This window comes from Pyxicephalus adspersus, chromosome 4, assembly GCF_032062135.1.
Source record: "Pyxicephalus adspersus chromosome 4, UCB_Pads_2.0, whole genome shotgun sequence".
Taxonomy (NCBI): Eukaryota; Metazoa; Chordata; class Amphibia; order Anura; family Pyxicephalidae; genus Pyxicephalus; species Pyxicephalus adspersus.
Window position 1 is genome coordinate 54,377,725 of NC_092861.1, and position 21,337 is coordinate 54,399,061.

The following is a 21,337-nucleotide window of genomic DNA, read 5'->3' on the forward strand; positions in this document are numbered from 1 at the left end:
AAAAAAAAAGGTACATGATTACAATAATTCTGATTATCATTTGACTAGTTAAAAAAAACAATTTAATTCATCCTGGTCTATATGGCCTAATATAAAAGAACCATTTCATTTGAGAGCGTAATTTAAGTACAGCCATTAGAAAACTGCTGTGTACAGGTCACTAGACGGCTATATATGAAGGCATTCTTGCTTGTAACTCTCCAGTGCAGATGAAAGCTGGAAGACAAATGGTTACTATGGGCACCCTTACATTTTTGTTTCCCGATAATAACCAGTGTGTAACCATCCTTTCTGCGGTACAGGAAGTAGAACTGTACTTATAGGCTGTTATCAGAACATTTTTCATGCATCATCTCCCAACATTTTTACAGTGACATTCACTTCACCTCTATTACTTCATGTGTGGATTATGCGCCTCATATTTATAGACTTTAGGAACTTTTTTCTACAATTTAGTGCAAATATATGTTTGATGCACAATTCTCAATCACTAGGTAGTTTGCTATTAAGTGCTTGTTCCTTGATACACTGCGACTTTAGATAATATCAGTGTTGGGAAGTTAGTTCTGTATTTAATAAGCTTTCTGAAACTATATTTTCCTGAATAGGTTTAAACTGCCTTTTCTTCAATTTCATTTATCTTAAAGTCACTTATTACAACACATACAAAGATTATACACATGCAGTCTGCAATACTTTTATGGAAGAGGAAAACAAAGGAAACGGTGCTAATGATTTATATACAGATGCTAAAATGACATATGCCCCAGATTATCAGATCAAGTAAAAAGAAGCTGTGATCAATGTACAGCACAAACACAGGACAGCAGCAACATGTAGACATCCCTTTACTGGAGAGTGTTCTAAATCCTCAACTGTTCTTCATGTAGCCATTGGGGAATCAGAGCTTTATATCGAGGCTTTTCTTCTTTTTGTCCTTTGGGTCTTCACTGACTAGGGTTCATAAACCTATTTACTTTCTCTCTTAAGTAATTGGCTGCAAGAAAAGATATTTCACAGAATTGTGGTAATAGTGGTAGAACAATTCCCTTTATTTATAAATGTAAATATATTTTTTTCAACAAATAATAAAACTGAACTCCAGAAAGCCAAAGAAATTGAAATTGTGTAAGGTCCGTTTTAAAGTGGATCAAAATGTTCAAAATAAACTGCAACACTTTTACTGCAATAGGGAGAGGTAATGTCTGCAGTAAAATAAACTTGCCCAATTGCATTTTTTTTTATTTCACTCACTCATCCTAGTTTTGGCGAGGTCCCTGCCATTTTCCATTGCTCCTGTTCCGCTCGTCAGATCTTCTGCTATTTTGACTGGCCAGGCTGGGATTACATAACTCCCGCCTATGCTTACAGGAGTTTATTCAGTTCTGGCAGACCCAGGGGATGCACTGGGCATATGCTGCGCTGAGCTGAGCATGCACATTCAGTGTATTTGGAAAAGAAGATTGTGAACAGGCAAGTAAATATGTTAAATCCTGCCTGCTACCAATTGTGTAATGCAGAACTTTAGTTAAAATTCAAACAAGCAAGCCAGACAGTGCAGCCAGGCCAGGGGCTCTGCAGACATACAAAGAAAGATTTGCTAGAACTTTTGATTGGAGAAATAATAAACACATTGATGAGTTTGTATCTGCCATTTCCTGTAAACAAAGCAGCATTAAGTTGCCAGCACTGAATAAAGAAATACAGCCCAGATTGTTTTTTATAGGGAATACAAAAAAATCAGGTACATGTGCTGTAAAAAATGTATTTCTTTCTTAAGGTGCATGAAAAAAAGAAAACCCATTGGGTTACTTGTGCTGTCTGTGTCATGTTCTGTGTCAAACAGAAATTTCATCCAAAGGAAATATAATTCTCATCTTAGCTAGAAGGAAATTTTGGTCATGCCTAAAAAAATTTTGTAAGCTAATATTCACAATGCAGTTTGACTCCCCAGTATATGTTTAACTTCCATAACATTTTTAATTGCTGAAATCAGGAAAAGACACTGAGTTGTGATGAACCCACAAACACTTTTGTAACTTACTTTGCACAAAAAATAGTGTGCAATTGCTGTTGCTTATTGCTAGAAATGTAAAGTTCCACAGTTATTTATCCAGGTTTTGGCTCCTATTTAGGTGTCATATAATGACATCCATACTAACCAAACACACAAATTATTTCTACATTGACCAAATAAAATCACAGCTTCTTGAAGCTTCTGGAAGTGATTTTTAATTACTGTATAAGCCACCTGATATTCAACATGGCTGCCGATGATGTGTAGACAGTAGTAGAAGTAAACAGGAAGGTTACTTACTTAGGCTACTTCTCTTGATGAAGAGCTTCAATAAAGGCTTCAAGTTTTTCCTGGATTTCTCGTACTTTTTCTAAAAAGAGAAACATTTAAAAATGTGATCTTCCAGGCCTGTAAATGTGACCCCAAGTCTGACAGAATGATTGTTTGGACTGCAATATTCACTGGCATAGAAAGGTTAAGCACACCACTCATTTTCCCCGGGGGGTCAGAGGGAAACAATTAGACTGGTCAGCGGACAAAGACTTTTAGGGAATTTGAGCTGTCAAATTAGCGACACTGAGGATAATGTAAGATACTAGTCCATTTTATTAAAGAAAAAAAGGCTTTTTGAAGTGGATTTGTCTTCACATTTAAAGTCCTTGGAGCTTAGACAAGTGTAAAGAAGCAGGGTTAGGTTTCCCTAAAATCACGTGCCTAGGTTGCCCAGCACCTGTTCCTCAACACTACAAAAGATGACGATCAGCAATTATTAATCCTTGCTTTCTCCTTTAACATAATATCCTTACTCACCACATCAGAGATTATACAAGTTAATCTAAACAGAGCTTCCATATTTCAGCTAGAAATGTGGCCCGTCAGAGTAAACAGGTTCACAACTAAAAGGGACAGACAATGAAACAATGGAACCTGTACTCTAAAGTAAAAAAAGAGATTTTTCATTTTAGAATCTAATGGCATAGTTCTTAATATGATTTAGAAACCACACATGAACCCTTTTATCAAGGGGAACAAACATACCCATATATAAATCTGTTTATTTATTTCGCAACTTGAGTGAGTGCTGGCTTTTTATTTCCTTGTCATTCATTGTCCTAGTGGTTTAGTTTTTAATTGATATGTTGTTTTTTACCATTCAGCCAATGGAACCATAATCTTACCTTTATATGGGGTTGTCAATAACCAGGTGTACCTAAAGAGAGTAGTATAAAAACCTAAAAAGTATCTATATTGGGAATCAGGTTCCCAAGTCTGGCAGATACCTTTACAACTGGCAGGAACATATTTGCTCATCCTTAAATGAGTTACTGAAATGTTGGATTTCATGTTTCACCTGAATGACAACAGCAGTGAATGCATGTAACCTGTTATCCTTACAGCAGTTTTACTATAAAAATGGATGATGTCAGTGGTTGACAGTGGCTGTGTGCTAAGAGCACACAACTACCCTCTAAGCAGTTCAAAAATGGTTCAGTTTGATCTGCGATCACTTTTTGTGATTTTGTGTGGCCACTGTAAAGCCCACATAAAGGTTGCCTATTCATAGACTGGTTTGTCACAGAGAATGCTGTAGACATTTTGCACAATCTGCCTAATGTAAAGCACTTATATATCAAGCAGAAAATTGTGCTAATTACATAGCCGGTCCATGTAGGTCCTACAAAATACATGTCGGCATACAACAGAAAGCCACTGGTTCATAGATGTGCATTGATAGAGGCTACCTGTACTCCAAAGCTTTGGGAGAAAAAGTAGATTTCCATTAAGATTTGTTTATAAAATCTGCACTTGACCTGTAAATGCCTACTGAACGAACTGCTCCTATGTGTACAAGTCATTAGAACCAGCAGCAACTCTTAAAAAAGTGTGATCAGGCAAAAGAAGTTTAATTTAATTTCAATTGAAATTTAAGTTAAACTTTAGACATAAAGGACTAGCACAACAAAGCAAATAATCATAAAAACACATCAACAAGGACAATAGTAAGATGGATCCTTTTCAAACATTTTGCATACCCTGAGTTCCTAATACTGTGTATTAACATTCCTTTAGCATCAATACCATGGAGTCTTTTGGGATAGTTGTGGATTAAACGCACATGGATCATAATCAAGGAAGTTACAGGTCTAGACACTAAATATTTTATATCTATTTATTTATAACCTAAATACAAAACTACAGTAAGTACTGTACAAGATGCAAGAGGTACTATATAATACCACAATATAAATTGAAATGGGAGCAATGTATAAAGCACTGATTGTCACTATGCTGTAAAGACATCTTCGTTTGTACTGGGTTAGCTGCAAGACCTGAAACTACCGGCATGGAGAAGGCCTTTTTGATTAGGGACGACTTCCTCTAGGTCATGTTTGGTGATGTCTGAAATAAAATAAAAAGCACTTAAGCTTACCTATTGCCTAATCAGATTGCACCTGAGCACACGCAACAGTCTTTTAAAAAGGCCGCCAAGGTTTTTGCTGAGCATTTATTGCTTTTCCTGTTTAATCTGACTAAACAGAGCAAAATCAATAGAATAAAACCAGCAGTTTAGGAGACGTAAAAGAAAGGGTACGGACACATCAGGACAGTGTGCAAACGTCCTGTTCATGAATAAGCTCAAGGTCTCTAAAAGAGGAAGATGGATACCACCCACATGACAACAAACAGCAGCTGGCGGGTACAGGCAGTATCCTGTGCTTATCCTTCTGGCATGATGAATAGCTTTACCCTACTCTGGTAAATATACAGGCCCACGCATTGCAAGCAGGAACTTAAAGGTGTGCATTCTCACATTATCATATCAGAATTTTATGACCAGGAAAGGGGGGGAAAAGGTCTTTAAAGAAAGGGAGGGGGGGAGGAAGAGAAGGGAAGGGGGTTTCCACTTTTATTGAATGAACAGAAAACCTCACCATGAGAAAATCTTCTTTGAACACCTGCTGTATACCAGTAACAGAAAATAGCACCTAATTATATTCAATTTTTTATATACTAAAAGTATTATTTTTGATGGGCTGGGCAATGTACAATTTTTCTAACACATTTTTAATTATTGCCAATATTATAAGATGTACTGGTAAAGACAGAGATACAGACAAATCATCCAGCTGTGTACCAACCGGTTTAAGGAGTTTTGATGGGGGGCAGAAAAACAACATAACAAACTTTATAAAATGTGTTATTTCATGCTATTAACCATTGACACAAACTACTACTACTACAGTATAAAACTGATGGCTATACAATACTAGGTGTTTGTCTTGGTTTGTAGTTCTTACAACCTGAAATAAAAATGATTTTGGGGGCTTGGCAAAATTTGATTTTCACATGCGTATGCTATTTACTTTAAAAATATTTTAATAGTGACAAAAATGAAAAAGACAAAAAAAAAAATAGAGAAATTATGATTATGCAAAGGTATTAGGTACCATTTTCCCAGAATATTTGCAGGGGCACTTTTAGCTAAAAGAACAGTTTATTTTAATTTTTTTTTTATAACCTAACCCTGATTCATATTTCTCCACAAATCCTTGATCTTCTTGTTGCTTACCTAAAGAGATTGCAGAGTCAGAGGTCTTTCAGAACTTTACTGTATGTATTCGAAGATAGAAAAGGGCTGAACCATCTTTTTAGTAATGCAATGCAAAGTCTACCTGCCACATCCCCAAAAAATCTAAAAAACAGAAGCAAAAGGAAGCACAGACGGACTTTTAAGGCAGTATTATAGCATCAAATTCACAGTAATCAATGACTTCATGTAATCAAATTCAACTTTTATTACACATTTTTAAAAAACAGTCTATACCACATACAAAGCATAATAATATATAGGGCTAGTCCAATGGAATATATATATATATATATATATATATATATATATATAAATAAATAAAATGTTCCATTGGACTAGCCCTATATATTAATATGCTTTGTATGTGATATAGACTGTTTTTTAAAAATGTGTAATAAAAGTTGGACTAGCCCACTATTCCCATGGCCTTACATTTACATCAATGAGGTTTAAATTAAGCAGCAAATAGTTCATTTGTATCTAGAGCAACACACACGTCAAATAATTTAAAAAATAGCCAATTCAATGCAACCTTCTTTTCAGTATAGGTTCAATTTAATGACCCACAGCACAGCATGGGATTTTATTATATTGTGCATGGACAATACCAATACGTACAAAAGGTCTCAAAACTGGAATATGTCGTAAGAGTAAAAACCAAAAAAAAAAAAAAAAATAGAAGAATACCAATTTGGTGACTGATTGCAATGAATCCACCTGCACTGTACAATGCCAGATGACCAGGCATATTAAGCTGAGTATTTTTAATATGTCTACTTTAACAGAACGGCGAAACGCGTCAGCACTCAGGATCCGGTTCAGCCAGGATATTGTAACACCCTTTAAGCTTAAGTCCGTTGTACTTTGTAAAGTATAGGGCTTGTCACCCTTTAAATTGAGGGTTATGCACATGGTATCGGTCTAGAGATAAGTAGTTCATCTTGGTTTTGCCACTGTATATACCTTGTACAATCACATAGGTCCATAAATAACTGGACAGAGACAACGCTTTTCTAATTTGGGTTCTGTACATTACCACAAATAATTTTAAATGAAACAACTCAGATGCAGTTGAATTGCAGACTTTCAGCTTTAATTCAGTGGGTTGAACAAAAAGATTGAATAAAAATGAAAATGAAAAAAATGATAATGAAAAAAAAAACTAAAGCTATTTTTTTTTTTTACACAATCATTTCATTTCAGGGGCTCAAAAGTAATTGGACAAATGACTCAAATGCTATTTCTTGAGCTGGTGTGGGCGGATTCCTTTGTTATGTCATTATTAATTAAGCAGATAAAAGGACAGAAATTGATTTGATGGGGAGGTGCTTGTATGTGGAAGATTTTGCTGTGAAGAGACAACATGTGGTTAAGGGAGCTCTTCATGCAGGTGAAACAAGCCATCCTTAAGCTGAAAAAACAGAAAAAACCCATCCAAGAAATTGCTACAATATTAGGAGTGGCAAAATCTACAGTTTGGTACATCATGGGAAAGAAACAAAGCACTGGTGAACTCAGCAACGCCAAAAGACCTGGAAAAAAGGAGGAAACCCAGCATCTGGTGATGTCCATGAGTTCAAGACTACAGGCTGTCATTGCCAGCAAAGGGTTTTCAAACAAGTATTAGAAATGAACATTTTATATTCAGCTTTTTAATTTGTCCAATTACTTTTGAGCCCCTGAAATAAAGTAATTGTGTTTAAAAAAAGGCTTTAGTTCCTCACATTTTCATGCAATCTTTTTGTTTAACTCACTGAATTAAAGCTGTAAGTCTGCAGTTCAAGAGCATCTGAGTTGTTTCATTTAAAATTTTTGGAATAATGTACAGAACCAAAATTAGAAAAAAGTTGTCTCTGTCTAAATATTTATGGACCCAACTGTAAACGTTTGAGCCACATCAAACCCCCTGCTGTTCTCTCCTTTCTGTTTATTATAATAACCCAAGGGGCCTGGCTCTCAACATTAGTCTCAAGTGGTTTGGGGACACCCACCCTTTTTACCAGAACAGTGTATGATGGACAGTGTAGAAGTTGTAACAAACATTATATAGGATTTATTAGCAAAAACAGTCACTTTGATTTGGTATCTGCAGCACAGTAAATTGTCCAGGTTCCTTGGGGGCATTTCACTGACTGAACCCTAGGCATCTTGACCCCATTCACCTTTAGCTAACATACCTTTGTCCAAAACACTTCACACGGGATAAGAGAACATCACACAAAAGTCTAATAAAAGGAGGACTCTGTATCACAAGTTATATAAGCAATTACAGGGCAGAGTGAGGTCAGTGTGGTGGTTTTTTGAAATGTAGCCCTATACATCTAACAATTTGTTTCTATCTTCATGTCTGTGTTTGATCTTTCTTGAAAAATATGATATGTTATCAGATACCCCCTGTCTGCTGTAGTAGTATTCAACTTACCTGCAGCAATTCTTTCAAGATCACTTTGTAGATGTCTAACGCCAGCCACAAACCTGAAGATTTTTTTGCACTGCAGGTTTTCCTTTTATACAATGATTTCAGTAACATATCTCCTTGTAATAAAGTCAGAAGCATGCTTAAAAGCAAAACTTGTTTTAAAAAAATTTGGATAGAGTGGGGGAGGAATTAACACCTCTGTCTGGTCTTTTTGTTCTGTGTTTTGGGATTTGCCCTCTCAAACTGTCCTTGATCACCTTTGTTACTTGGAATAAAGGTGATAAGTCTGACATTTTAAATCTAACATTCTGCCACCACAATATGGGAACAGTATATTTAAAAATCAAATCCATAACTCAAAAATAATTACACATAAGATTTTTCTAACAGGCTTGATCTGGGCACATTTGGTCTGATCTCCTTCCGGTTGATGCATACCCAACTATTATGTCTTCAACTGCTTTGTAATTCTGACAAAAACTGATATGGTAAGTTTGATCACTTTTTATATTTGAAACTTAAAGACAATAGAACGGGCAGTCTTGGTTTATGTGTTGTATGACTGTCGGTTAAATATATTTTCAGTTCATGTACATGTTCTACATTCCTTTGTAATTTACGTATGTATTCTATTTTGGGTTTCATCTTTCTATCTTATGTTTATATTTACATTTTCTCCTAATGAAGGTAAAAAGAATGCATGCGATACACGAGTCTGGCCATAATTTCTGGTAAAGGTTTACGGTTTACTATAAAAATCATTATTAATTATCACATGGTATACCAAATTCTATAAAAAAACAAAAAACAAAACCGTTTCACTGATCATATTATGTGGGTAACATATATTATCAGATCATAATATGTGGATATGTGGATACCATTTATAACCCTAAGTTTCTATCTCTAGAGTAAAGCCTTATACAAATGCTAGACTTTTGCCACCTGAGACAATCATTCGTGATTGTCTAAAGTAACAATTGAGGGTCCCACAAATTTGTTTAGGGAATCCCTAAATCATTGTCGACTGATGTTCTCCCCCTTCCTGTCTCCATAGTGCAAAACAGTGCAGTCTGTACAGAGCAGCATTTCACCGTCTTCTGTCACTAGAAACGACTGATCACAGTGACAATTACCGACTGTGTATACCCAGAATAACCCATAAGAAACAGAATGTGAACCTATATGTCCTCATATGAACAGGTGGACAATATGAACAGGTGGACAATGTAAACAGGAGGGAAAGGGATGTGTTCTGGTTGGAGCAGTTTCTTCACAGGTTCAGTTGTTCAAAGCTCTGTTATCAATTCTACAAACTCCAGGACTTCACCAGAGACATACAGACATGAAAGAATAGGAAAGTCCCATGAAGCACATATAGTATTTAAAGTTTGCAATCAATCTACCGTTATCTGCTCACTATGACAGTAAATGGCATTTGCGCTCTCTGAAGAATGCACTAAAAGCTGTAAGGATTCACTTTTTTGAGTCTGGCTCTTCATCAATGACTTTAAGAAACCACAGAACCACTTGAATCTCTCTGATGTGCTATTTAGAAATTAAGTAAACCAAACACATCATTCTAGGGATCACAAGTGATGTTTTCTTTGTTTCCACTGGGAAAAAGGCAACTTAGTGTCTCTGACTGTCATGAAACAAAGCAGGACCCCCTTATCTGTAGCAAACAACAAATAATGCTTGCTAGGTTTAACCCTTGCTGCACCTGACCTGCTACACAACCCATCTATTAAAAAGGCATAGATAGTTTTTTCATACTTGTAAAGGGCAACTAATTTTATCTATAAACGTTATTTCTATCAATGTCCAACTACAGCCAACAACTACCAGGGGATCATAAATACAAAGTATCAGTTCACAAAGGTGCAGTTGTTTCTGCATTCACCTTCTGGATAGTTGATCTCATAAGGGAAAACATATTTTCTGACAAAGATTTTCAGACAGTCACTACAGTTTAACCAAGAAAAAGCTCGCACAAAAGAGTCTGGTTTATTACATTATTATGTTCAGAGTACAAAGGAATGCAAGGTTATAAAGAGGATGTAAATGTAGATGTAAATGTGGCCAATTAGGCCATTTCATAATTATGAGGGGATGTTAATTGCCAGCCCATGTCTGTATCATTTTTTGTAATTGGAGAATTGACCACAAAATGGAACTTGCAGTAAGAATAGAAAAAAAAAAAAGAAAAAAAAAAAAAGAAGATTATAAATCTAGTGATTTGATAGTGAAGTAAAATTACAATATTTTTATCATATTATAGCAATAAAATATTTTAAAGTCACCAGCATTTAACATCTGCATAAATAGATGCTTATTCTTTTAAAAGCCAGATGTTTCTAGCATAGAATATTTTCAGCAGCAGCCACAGAAGTATTTATGAGCCTCAGGAACACCGGCAATTTAAAGCCCCACATTGCTTTGACAAGCTAATAGAGCCATTTTATATGGCTATGTATAAATCTCCTCTGGTTGGCTAAATCTACTTATAGAAACCACAATCTCTGGCTGCTCGCTATAATTTTTAGTAGAAAAATAGTAAAGGTTTTAGTAGACTACTGTATGCAACATCTATTGTTTCCTATGTATCAACTCTCCATCTTCATACTCCTGAAGAATTGGTCCTTTGAAGGTTTCACCGATGCATCACCCAGCTTCACCGCTAATTTAATAAAGCTCCCCAAGGCTGGAGAGGATACACTTTTATCAGTGAACCTGGGTGATGCAGCAAACCTGGAACTGATTTCTTCAAAGTCATTTGCTAGCAAATGTTTTCAATCCCAGACATGATCCATTCCAGGTTTGCTGGATCACCCAGCTTCACTGATGAAAGTGTATACTTCTCCAGCCTTGGAAAGCTTTAATAAATCTGGCCCACAGTACAGTTACAATGAATAATATACTGCCCAACAGCTAAAATTATAAGGAATAATATGTATAAATATATGTTATTATACTGATGAGGCCAAGTTTGGGCATAATTTATATGCTGATGCTTTTAGTCAAATTTTACTACAAAATTACTAACAAATTTTATTTGCTTTTTAATAAATTTACAGCAGCCCAATATGTCCCAGACTCAAATCATCATGCTACTGGACTTTTAAAATCAAATATCTCTTAATATATTTTACTGAAATTAATTGAAGATGATCTCTAAAAATATTTTTCATTATTGTCAGTGTCCTTGTTAAAAAAAAAATTTCCCTCACTTTCAGTCCTGGTGGCTTTGTGTGAAAAAAACAAACCACCCACACAAACACATAATGCAATAAAAACATAAAAAAAGGATAATAGTTTACCTATACTTTATCTAAAACAACAAGCTGGCTGTGGAAGAACTTTAATAATAATATGGTAATGTTGCCAAGAGATGTCCATTTAGACTGTGAACTGGTGCAAAGTATTTACTGACTATTACTATATATTATTCCATTAGGAACAATTTCTTTTATTTTCTGTATATGTAACAATGGTTTCCCCAAGCAGCAGGCAAAGGAAAACCAACAAACACAGACAAAAATAACCATTTTCTTTTTGTAGGGCATGGGAAAGAATCCTCATAAGTTTATGTTTAAATTGTTGCCTACACCTAGTGTCTGATGAACTAATTGTCACCAGGTTAGAAAGTGAAAACCTCTCTTACAGGGGCAGGGTCTCCTACCCTTGCTCAGCCTATTACATTACAGACTTACACTTTAATGCTCCAACGTCAAAGTATATATATATATATATATATATATATATATATATATATATATATATATATATATATATATATTTCACCACAATTCCTCAACTATCACAGTTGCTTTGTACAAAGCTCAAGAAGCCCCACAGCAGTTATGTAGTTCCCTTAAACACACACATATATTACCCACCATTTATATGACTTCCTTCACCCAATAGACCATATTGTGGTACTTTTAAACAGGCACCTCAGTTTGTACAAATTGGATCTACATACATAGCTGTATGATTTTGAACATGTCGAGATTCAGCTTAGCTCTACACAATTTATTATATAAGCTGATCTAAAAGGCGTACTGCCGTTACAAGAAGGACAACAAGCATATTACTACTTGCATGCACAGCTCGGAATGGCCTAATTAGTCTGAAGATCCCCGAGCAGCTGACCCAATGCACCCACCATCCAAAGCCAAGACATCCACAATACCTTTCTTTATATAAAGACAGAAAGAGAAGTCACACGCTGATGGCTAGTGGTCACATGCTTTGTATTGAGCAGTGGGTTTGCACATTCATTATGTGGTATGACCACTGCCTGACCTGAATCACTAATATAGTTTTTTGTATACCATCTTATTCCAATCTAGGAACAGCAAACTAACCTAGGGAGTTGGCAAATTAAGGAAAACAGATGAATGAATAATTTAGTAGGCAGAAAACTTACCAGGCATAACCCTAAAATTATGAATCCATGTTGTATATGTATGAGTTAAGGTACATTCTTGTCATACATATTCATTTATATTTTAGGATGTTTAGTAATTTAACATCCATACAGTAATGGCATTGTTTGCAACGGATTTGCTGACTTACATAGTAACAGTAAGATATATACCAGGAATATTGGGTGGTAGCAGCAGTATACTGCCACACAATCATAGTAAATCACCCCAGTACAATTTTGTTATATTGTCACTAATACAGTTTCTTAGTTCAATTTATATATTTTTTTTCATTTGCAGACAAGTAATTCATTTTTTTCATTTTCATCATCCTACCATATGGATTTTAACACCAAAAATATAGTTGTTGTTTTTTTAAGTCAAATACTTGCCTATTTGGGGTTAACATGGACATTTTGTTTTTGTTAAAATGAAATCATAAACCCGATCATATAGGCTTCTGTCAGAAGCAGAAATATCCAGACTGGGGCACTTTATTCTAGTCACAATAGAATGTTACATCTATGAGATAACGTTTTATTCTGAATTTCAGTATACTCTTAATTCCACATCCATACTCAGAGTTCAATGGATTCTAACCAGAGTTCAATGGATTCTTTGAACAAAGAGAAATTTGTGGTCAGTTTGGTCAAGTGACAGCTATGAACTTTTCAGCTTTGTGTAAAGGTGATATTACAACCATGACATTGGCAATCTTCCTTCTGGTCACCACTATTGTACTGTGAATATAGTAATTATAACAAGTTCCCCGAAGACCTGAATATTATTTCAACGTTTCCCCCCATATAAAAAGGTAAAGTAAGGCTGCTCTAACATATAGCCAAAAAAGAAAAAATTCCATAACCCAACTTATGCGCCTTGTCCAGATGTGCAGCTGTTCCAGCTTCTAGCTAGTTATAGCTTCTCTTTGGGGTCTTAGTATTAATTTATTATTTTTACTACAAAAGCACAAGACTACAGGCACAAGTTACAGCCATAACAAAACATTGCTAAGATGTCCTTAATTTTTAGTGTCATCTAAAAAAATGGACAAAATACAAAGAGTGAACATTTAAAGTCATCAGCCTAGCAGAGAGATAGAAAATCTCCCAGCAACAAGTAAGATGTTCATTTAACAACATGAAAGTTGCCTTTAAAGTATAAAGATGAAAAAAAACAAGCAGACGTGTCTGAACAAGCATGTTGTGCGCTGTGAATGGGGAGCTGATCTTTCAAGACACAACGGCTGCTGCCTGGGTGATGTCAAGCCTTCCGCTGGTAGGGAATAATAAACAGAGGCAGGAGGTGAGGCGCACTGCTCTCCCACCGCTCTCCCACCGCTCTATAATCCTTTCATGTGACTCTAACAACAAAAACACTGCTGCCATCTGCAGACTGAAATCAGAACTACACAAAGAAGAAAGAGGACAAGTTTGGAGACACATTAGGAAGCATTGGAGACAGGATTAGGAAAGTTGTTTTGTTTAAACTGTTGAACAATGTGAAGTTTAATAATATAAAGTGTCACTAAAGTCAAAAACAAAACAATTCATAATTGGTTCTAGTCATTATCATACATTGCTAACGCCTGATATTCTATAAAATATGCATTCATCTCCATATCCTTAATGCCTTTATAGCCACCTCTTTATATGCTGTAGAGAATGGAGACTAAAAGTAAAAGTACCCACACCCATGATACAAAACTGTACTTACATATAAAAAAAAAAATGGTTATCTGTGCAGCAGAAAATCCACCTTGGACCCTCAACCCAAGATGTATAGATACACATTTTTTTTACAACAGTTTAAAAAAAATAAAAATAAATAAATAAAAGACAACATTGCCTTTTTTTCTTTCCACAAAAAAAGGAGCTAGGAGACAGACACAAGGTTGGGTTTCTGATAGTAGGGGATAGGGCAGTGACAGTCTATGAATGTGATTCTGGAAATCCTCTGAGACCACCAGCACCCTTCACCTTCTGTGTCCCCCCTGGCATTTGGGTACACACGAGGTTACATCAGTAAAGTTTGCAGCAGCCTCTGTGAACTGGAGGGACACCAGACTGCACTCCAAGTGTTGTTTTAACTACTCTCTATATTCGATAATAAAACATAAAAGCTATGGCTTGCATATATTTACTTAGCTAAAAGTAAACTTTAAATATAGCAATTTTTACATTACCCCACCCATGTGAGCTCTTAAGGCATTTGTTTCAACAACCATGGAGATAAAGTATGAACCACACAGGGGGAATATTGTTTTACACTAATCAGCTAACTCAAGAGTTGCATTGTGAGAAATTAATACACAAAAACAATGTTTACAAAGAAATAACACATGCTGAGAGAAGTATTTATATCCTGCTGACACCATTGTACTGTATGTGGCGTAGGACTAGTTTAAAGCAGTGCACTTAGATTCCTAAATCCGAAATAAATACATCCATGTGTCGAGATACATTTATATATTTTAAACATATTATAAAGAGTATCGGCTCCACAAAAGCATTGTGTTCCATGTTAATAAATCCCACCCTACTACATAGACCCTCCCCTTGTTTTCTCCATACAGTGAAAAAACCTCATGAATGTAATAGAACTCCCAATCTTGCCCTACAGAGAGTACAAGCTTGGGAGCCACATGAATTAACTTGCTCTTTGCGGTATTAAGTTAGTCTAATAATACCAGATGATATCACTGTGTCTGTGGCTAATCAAAGACGTGTTTTATGAAAAGTAATTCTTCAAATTTCTTCCCTCCAGCTTTTGTTCTTTTAAAGTGTATTTTCTATAGCTTTAGAAAGATATATGTCTAGCTTGTATGGTATTAAAAAAGAAACAGAACAAAACCACAAACATTCCTTCTTTTCAATTCTTCAAGCTACAGCTCTGAACACACACTATTTTTTTTCCTGGGGAATGCCTCTGGCAAATGCACTGCCACTTTCTTAATATAGAAGTAAAAAGATCCCGAAGCTGATTAGGCCATGATGTCTGCACACAACACAAAGCTTACACTTTCACAGCTTCAAAGCTTTGCCGATCATCAAGTGATTTGTATCTGTACCTTTGAGTGCTCCAACAGCTGGGGATCGCATGTACAGACGCCATCTAAAGAGGACACTTATATGCAGATATGAAAATGTTTACTTGCAATATTTTAACCTTTAAACGCCTGGAGGCATGATCTACAAAGGGAACTGTAAGAACTTTTTGTTGACTAATAGGCAGAAGATGATGGAAAAGGTAAAGAAAAAAATGTATAAGCAGTGGAAGCCAAATCCTGATGACACAGGAGCAGATTAAGTTACCAATCTTGTCTAACAAAAAGGTGTTCAGTCGATATACACAGACCCCCTACATATCTGACAGCAAAATAACTAGCAGTAAAGTTAACAAATTTTCATACTGACTATAACTTCCATACAGATCAGTTTTTTGAAGCCTAATATATTCATTCATCTTGAACAAAAACCATGCCTCAGTACAGATGTCCCAACACTTCTGTTTTGCAATTTGCTACGCTTGATCACTAAACGACTGATCCTTAACAATGCCTACTGTAGTCCTAGCAGTGAAGCACCGACCGCTGGTGCTTCCCCATACCCTCTGCATAGAACAAGAGTGTTTATCAGTAGCCAAGTAGTTTGTCTTGTACAGCTCCCATTTAATCTTACTTGTCACCCAACTGCCACTAAGAATCAATTGAGCGTCTGTACTAGACTCAATTATGAATATTACAAATACTGCTAATTCAACTGATATTTCCATATTAATTTGTAGACGGTAGGAAAGTCTTAAGGGCGTGTTTATAAACCATTTTCATAACAATTGGTCTGTATTTTCCTTCATAGCCATGTGAATCCCAATGTATGAATCCCAACGTATTGCCGTGTTCAATGCATAATAAAAAAGGACTCATTCTGCCATCTAGTGGCCAATCAAAGGAGTGCAGCAGCCATGATAGTCAATGGGTCATGTCATCTTATGAATAAAGGGACAAATTTCCAGAGGAATCATTTATAAATACAGTCCTTAGTGACTGAATGAATTACTTATTTCTACAGTCTACTAAATGCTACACTTCGCTTGCTACACTTAGCTGTTCCCTAGGATTAGGATGATTAGAGTGTGGAACCAGTCTGGCCTCATCTGTTTCTAACCAAGCCGGAGGTTCATTTGATTTTCTATACTCTTCCCTCCTAAAGCTAATCTTGCCATGTGCTGTATTATTCTTCTATACAGGCAAAATGGTGTGAATTTATTTATGTGATTTCTGCAAAACAATATTAAATATTACTGCAGTAATGTGCGGTCTTCTTCCACAGACCAGTACAGAGCAAGATTAAAAGGCCCCAAGGTAGCCAACAAGACATTTTTCTTATTTGTAAGGTAGGAAACCTCAGATAAATGCTAAAAGGAAGAAAGAAAGTTGCCAGCTTGTGTGAGGTGGGGTGTAAAAAATATAGAATTGCTGTAATTCTGCTTGCGCTGCCTTGTAAAGTATAAACGTGCATTGGCTGGGTACAAAGATAGACGTGTAGCTGCAGCAATGCCAACACAGAGTATCAGGAAATAGTTCATAACAAAGAGTTACTTGTGTAGATCAAATAAGAAACTCTAGTTGTAACTGCAAAACAATGCTTCATCTGATAAAATCACTTAGCAACAAGCACACAATAAAACACTTTTACCCTAAAAATAATAAAGAGGGTAACATAGCAACCCAGCTACTAATTATCAGCAGAACGGAGTCCAAAGCAAGGCTGACATGTCTGGACAAGTGTAAACTCCAAGATTTCACCATCCTGCTACCACTTCATGTACACAATACAGACCACTCTGGAAGGGGGCAGAGCCACTTCTGTTATTTATACTGACATGTGACTTTAAAGCATGCGATTACCTATAGGTGTCCCCTAAACCGCCCCCATAAGCCTCCAAAAAGAGAAGGAAATTGTGTCTGCTTTACTGAACCTTAACACTACATTAACATTAGCCCAATATATGCCTCAATCCTCCAGTCTATTGGAAAAGTGCGATAATCATGAAAAAGATTTGAATGAGCACTCCCCAATATTAAAAGCCTATTTTATTGATTTTAACAAATGTTTTTCAAACTATGAATGGATTCCCAGTATCCTAGGAGGATATGTAACCCTGCACTTTGTAAACAGCACAGCCAAACTACAACATGAATGGGTCTGATACCCGGAATACACTCAACACTAAAACACAGATTCATCCCTAAACCCGGGAAATAATGTAAAGTCTGCAGTGATAAAATAGAGATATGAAGCTTCTACTTACCATGAACTATGTTTTACCATGTTTTTCATAGTTAACCCCAATATAACATTTTTATCTTTGCTAATTTTTTGGTCTGGAAAATATACCATTGTGTATCAATCTGCTGGTACCGAAAGAAATGTGAAAATTTCATGTGATTTGTTCGTGGGCTGCACTCTTATCATTTACTAGTATTACCAACCCTCTCCACAATATAGAACATCTCCCTACCCTTTTATAGAGAGGAGAGGTCTTCTATATTCCCAAAACATTTCCTGTTCTAGAAGACAACACTGCTTCTCTAGTGTAGGGTACCATGTTGTCACCCCATAAAAGTGTTAGTGGCAGGATGTTCCATAAGAAAAAACACACACACCAGGTCTTTTCCAGAATCTTACACTTTTAGGAGTACTGATCTTTTGTGTACCTGCAATCTGTGGTTTCGGCCTCTGACCCCTATTTCACTACTGAAATACCACGTTTCCCACAAATTGCATTTTAAGACATTATTTGAATAGATTTTAATGCTAATCTGCAGGTCAGGTAAAATGCAGCAAGACTTTTTGTCCAACGCATTGAAAAATACATTGGTGGGAACAGATTCTACAGAAAACAATTTTCCCATGAAAAGCATTTTTGCTTTGCTAAATGTCTGATGTGTATAAGTTCTTACAATCACAACATGTGACAAAAATAGACACATTTATAATAAATGAAGCAAAAGAATCACAGTCGGAATCTTTTTATATATGAAAACACCTTCATTTCCCCTACTCCAGTTTTTATTAATGCCCTTTACTGAGAGCCAGAGGCAATCACCCTAAGTTACTGTATCCATAAAGGAGGTGAAAGCCTAAGAATAGTACAGGTAGACCCCATGTTAAGGACATCTGATATACAGACGAATCCTAGATACGAACAGGGAGTCTGGAGGGGGCAGTTCGCATGACTAGCAGAAGAAATCTTTTGCTGTTCTGCAACCTCCTGTAAATCTTTAAAGACCAAGACAAACTCTGCAGTTGTTTCTTTTTGCATATCAAAGCAGATTGCTCCAGAAGTTAATGAATGTCTAGGCTCCATAACGTTTTTTTTTTCTGTTTGTAATTTAATCACAGTAATGATTTTATCCAGTAACTGACACCACACTGCCTAATTATTTGTTGAGACAAACATCTGTTCTAATTGCATTTATTAAAATAATGTACCTGTTCCCACTTACATACAAATTCAACTTAAGAACAAACCTACAGTGCCTATCTCATATGTACCCCAGGGACTACCTGTATATGTCAGATTCCATGGCTTAGAGCAGTGATTTTCAACCACTGTGCCGCGGCACACTAGTGTGCCATGAGAGATCTTTAGGTGTACCGTAGGAAATTATCTAATTACCATTGTCGAGTGTCTGTGCTGTAGTGACTGGCAAAGTAATATAATACTCTTCCATGTCAGTGGGTGGCAGTAGGTAACAGTTTTCTTGTTTATTCTTAGAGACAAAAGAATTAGCTACAGAGTGTCATTTTGTAACATTTTTGATTTGTGGTGTGCCACAGGATTTTTTCAATGTAAAAAAATGTGCCATGGCTCAAAAAAAGTTGAAAAACATTGGCTTAGAGAAAAGAAAACACCATTTGAGAATGTATCTCATAGTTATCTCTGCTTGTGGGAACAACTCAAACATTACATTTGACTGCCTAAACCAGAGGTAGGCAAACTCCGGTCTTTAGGCCGGCCACAGCCTTGCCAGTATTTCAGTCCGGCCTAACACCTCCTAGTTATTTATTGTTAGATCCGGCCTGATTGAATTGTTGCATTATTGCGAGATGATATCATAGATATCATCGAGTTCCCGCACAGTAACCCCAATTACTATGCCGTGTCTTCAACCCCGAATGAACTGACAAATTATTCTTCGTGCAACGTGGCAACAAAGCCCTGTGTTTAGTGTGCATCGACACCAACAGCACTTTCAAGCGGTCGAATCTCAAGGGGCATTTCTATGCCAAGCACGTGCACACGTACAGAGACTACACAGCGGATGAGACTGGGGCTGCTCGCTTGCAGTCACGGTTGGAAAAAACCTTACCTTGGACACCTTGTTTCTTTTGGCCTGCTGTGCCCTTTTCACCTCCTGAAATTCCCTAGTAGTCCAAAAAGTTTGCCGACCCCTGGCCTAAACCCTAGCACTGAGAAAATTTAGATGCCTGGCTGAGGTCATGTCATTTCTGTGCCCTGAATACATACTAAATTGTCTGATTACCCTTCGACCCAAAGAGTACAGGATTATTTAGAAAGGAAGCACAATTTACCTATTAAAATATGTTACACACTGCAAATGTGTAATAATGTTGCCTTTTTTTAACCAAACATGCATTTGCTTTGGGCTAATAACACATGATTGTGCTAATTCAGCATTTAACCATACAAAAACAGAACTTACTAAGATCTTCTGCTAATTGGACCCTCTTTCCCGTTAGCAAGTTAACTTTTTTATCATTGTCTTCAGCAAAGTCTTCCAAAACCTCTTTTACATTCTTTTCTAATCGCCTTACTGCAAGAAAAAGATAAGCAGAGAAAGTTGTGATTAAAGTAGCCAAGGCATTAGACAGTGATTAGATGAGTAAAATTGTCTGTTACACAAACTGTCACACAGACCCACACATATGTTATACATGCATGCCTATGATCTTGGCAGACACCACGGTTATCTTTGGAAAACCATAGAAAAAAATCCAACCCATCAAACAAAGGCTGCTCATGAAGCCTAGAAGTTGGTTAGATATGAAGTCACACTCAAAGCACCATCCAAAAAGCACTGATACCAATAACTAGGGTACTCTCCAGAAATTATGTTTAATGGAAAAAAATATTATTTCAAGGTTCAACAATAGAAATCTGCATAACTTTTCACCCAACAGCCAGTGAACATCTAACAGCCACCATAGATATCAGGACATTCAGCCAGATTGTGTATGCCAATGGGCTGTATTTGTTGGCATGGTCACAAGAGGCTTGTATACAAAGATGTAAAAAGTAAGATTTAAAGGTGAAATAACAAAGGTAAAGAAAATAGCTGCTGTCAATACCTCTCTGGTTGTCATGCCGCTACTGACTCAATCGAAATTGTGTTCATAAATTTGTCACAATGGATTGATGAACTGTTGGGAACTGTTGTACATATGTCAGATTTTTTTCTGAGACAAGCACATTTTTCTCAGGGTAAAATCATCCGACGCGCACATTGCCTTTTATTCCTGATTTCTTTGCTTGTGTCTGGTTAGTGAATGTCAAAGCTATGAAGACAGCAGGTCAAAACAGCATTTTCGATAAGGTCAGCTCCATATGTCTCCAATGAAAGGCTTTCTTTACAGGCCATCATTTTTCACTAACGGTATAACAAACTAGGCTACAAAAAATTTTGTTGTTCACTTTTTCTTTTGATTATGAGATTAAGATATTTTACATTAAAATCAGAATAGGTATTACAGGCAACCTCCATACTTCCAATTTAATTCAAGTTTTCTTAACACAATATGATTTACTACTGTAGATAAGGACACATATGTGGTTGGCTAGCATAAAAGATT

At 36.3% G+C, this 21,337-nt stretch overlaps 1 protein-coding gene across 5 annotated transcripts in view; it reads right to left on the bottom strand.

Annotated features, from left to right (window-relative positions):
• Positions 1-683: 683 nt before the first annotated feature.
• The window catches only part of OPA1 (OPA1 mitochondrial dynamin like GTPase), a 44,495-nt gene continuing 23,841 nt past the window's right edge, over positions 684-21,337 (bottom strand). For 4 of the 5 annotated variants that reach the window (XM_072408220.1, XM_072408218.1, XM_072408219.1 and 1 more), the window contains 3 exons: positions 20,191-20,301; positions 2,318-2,387; positions 684-997 (listed from right to left, as the gene is read on the bottom strand). In XM_072408220.1, coding sequence (XP_072264321.1) covers positions 2,323-2,387; positions 20,191-20,301 — 176 coding nt within the window. In that variant the 3' untranslated portion in view covers positions 684-997; positions 2,318-2,322. Of the gene's footprint in view, positions 998-1,031; positions 1,659-2,317; positions 2,388-20,190; positions 20,302-21,337 lie in introns of those variants that run through there. The other variant, XM_072408217.1, reaches the window with a different exon arrangement.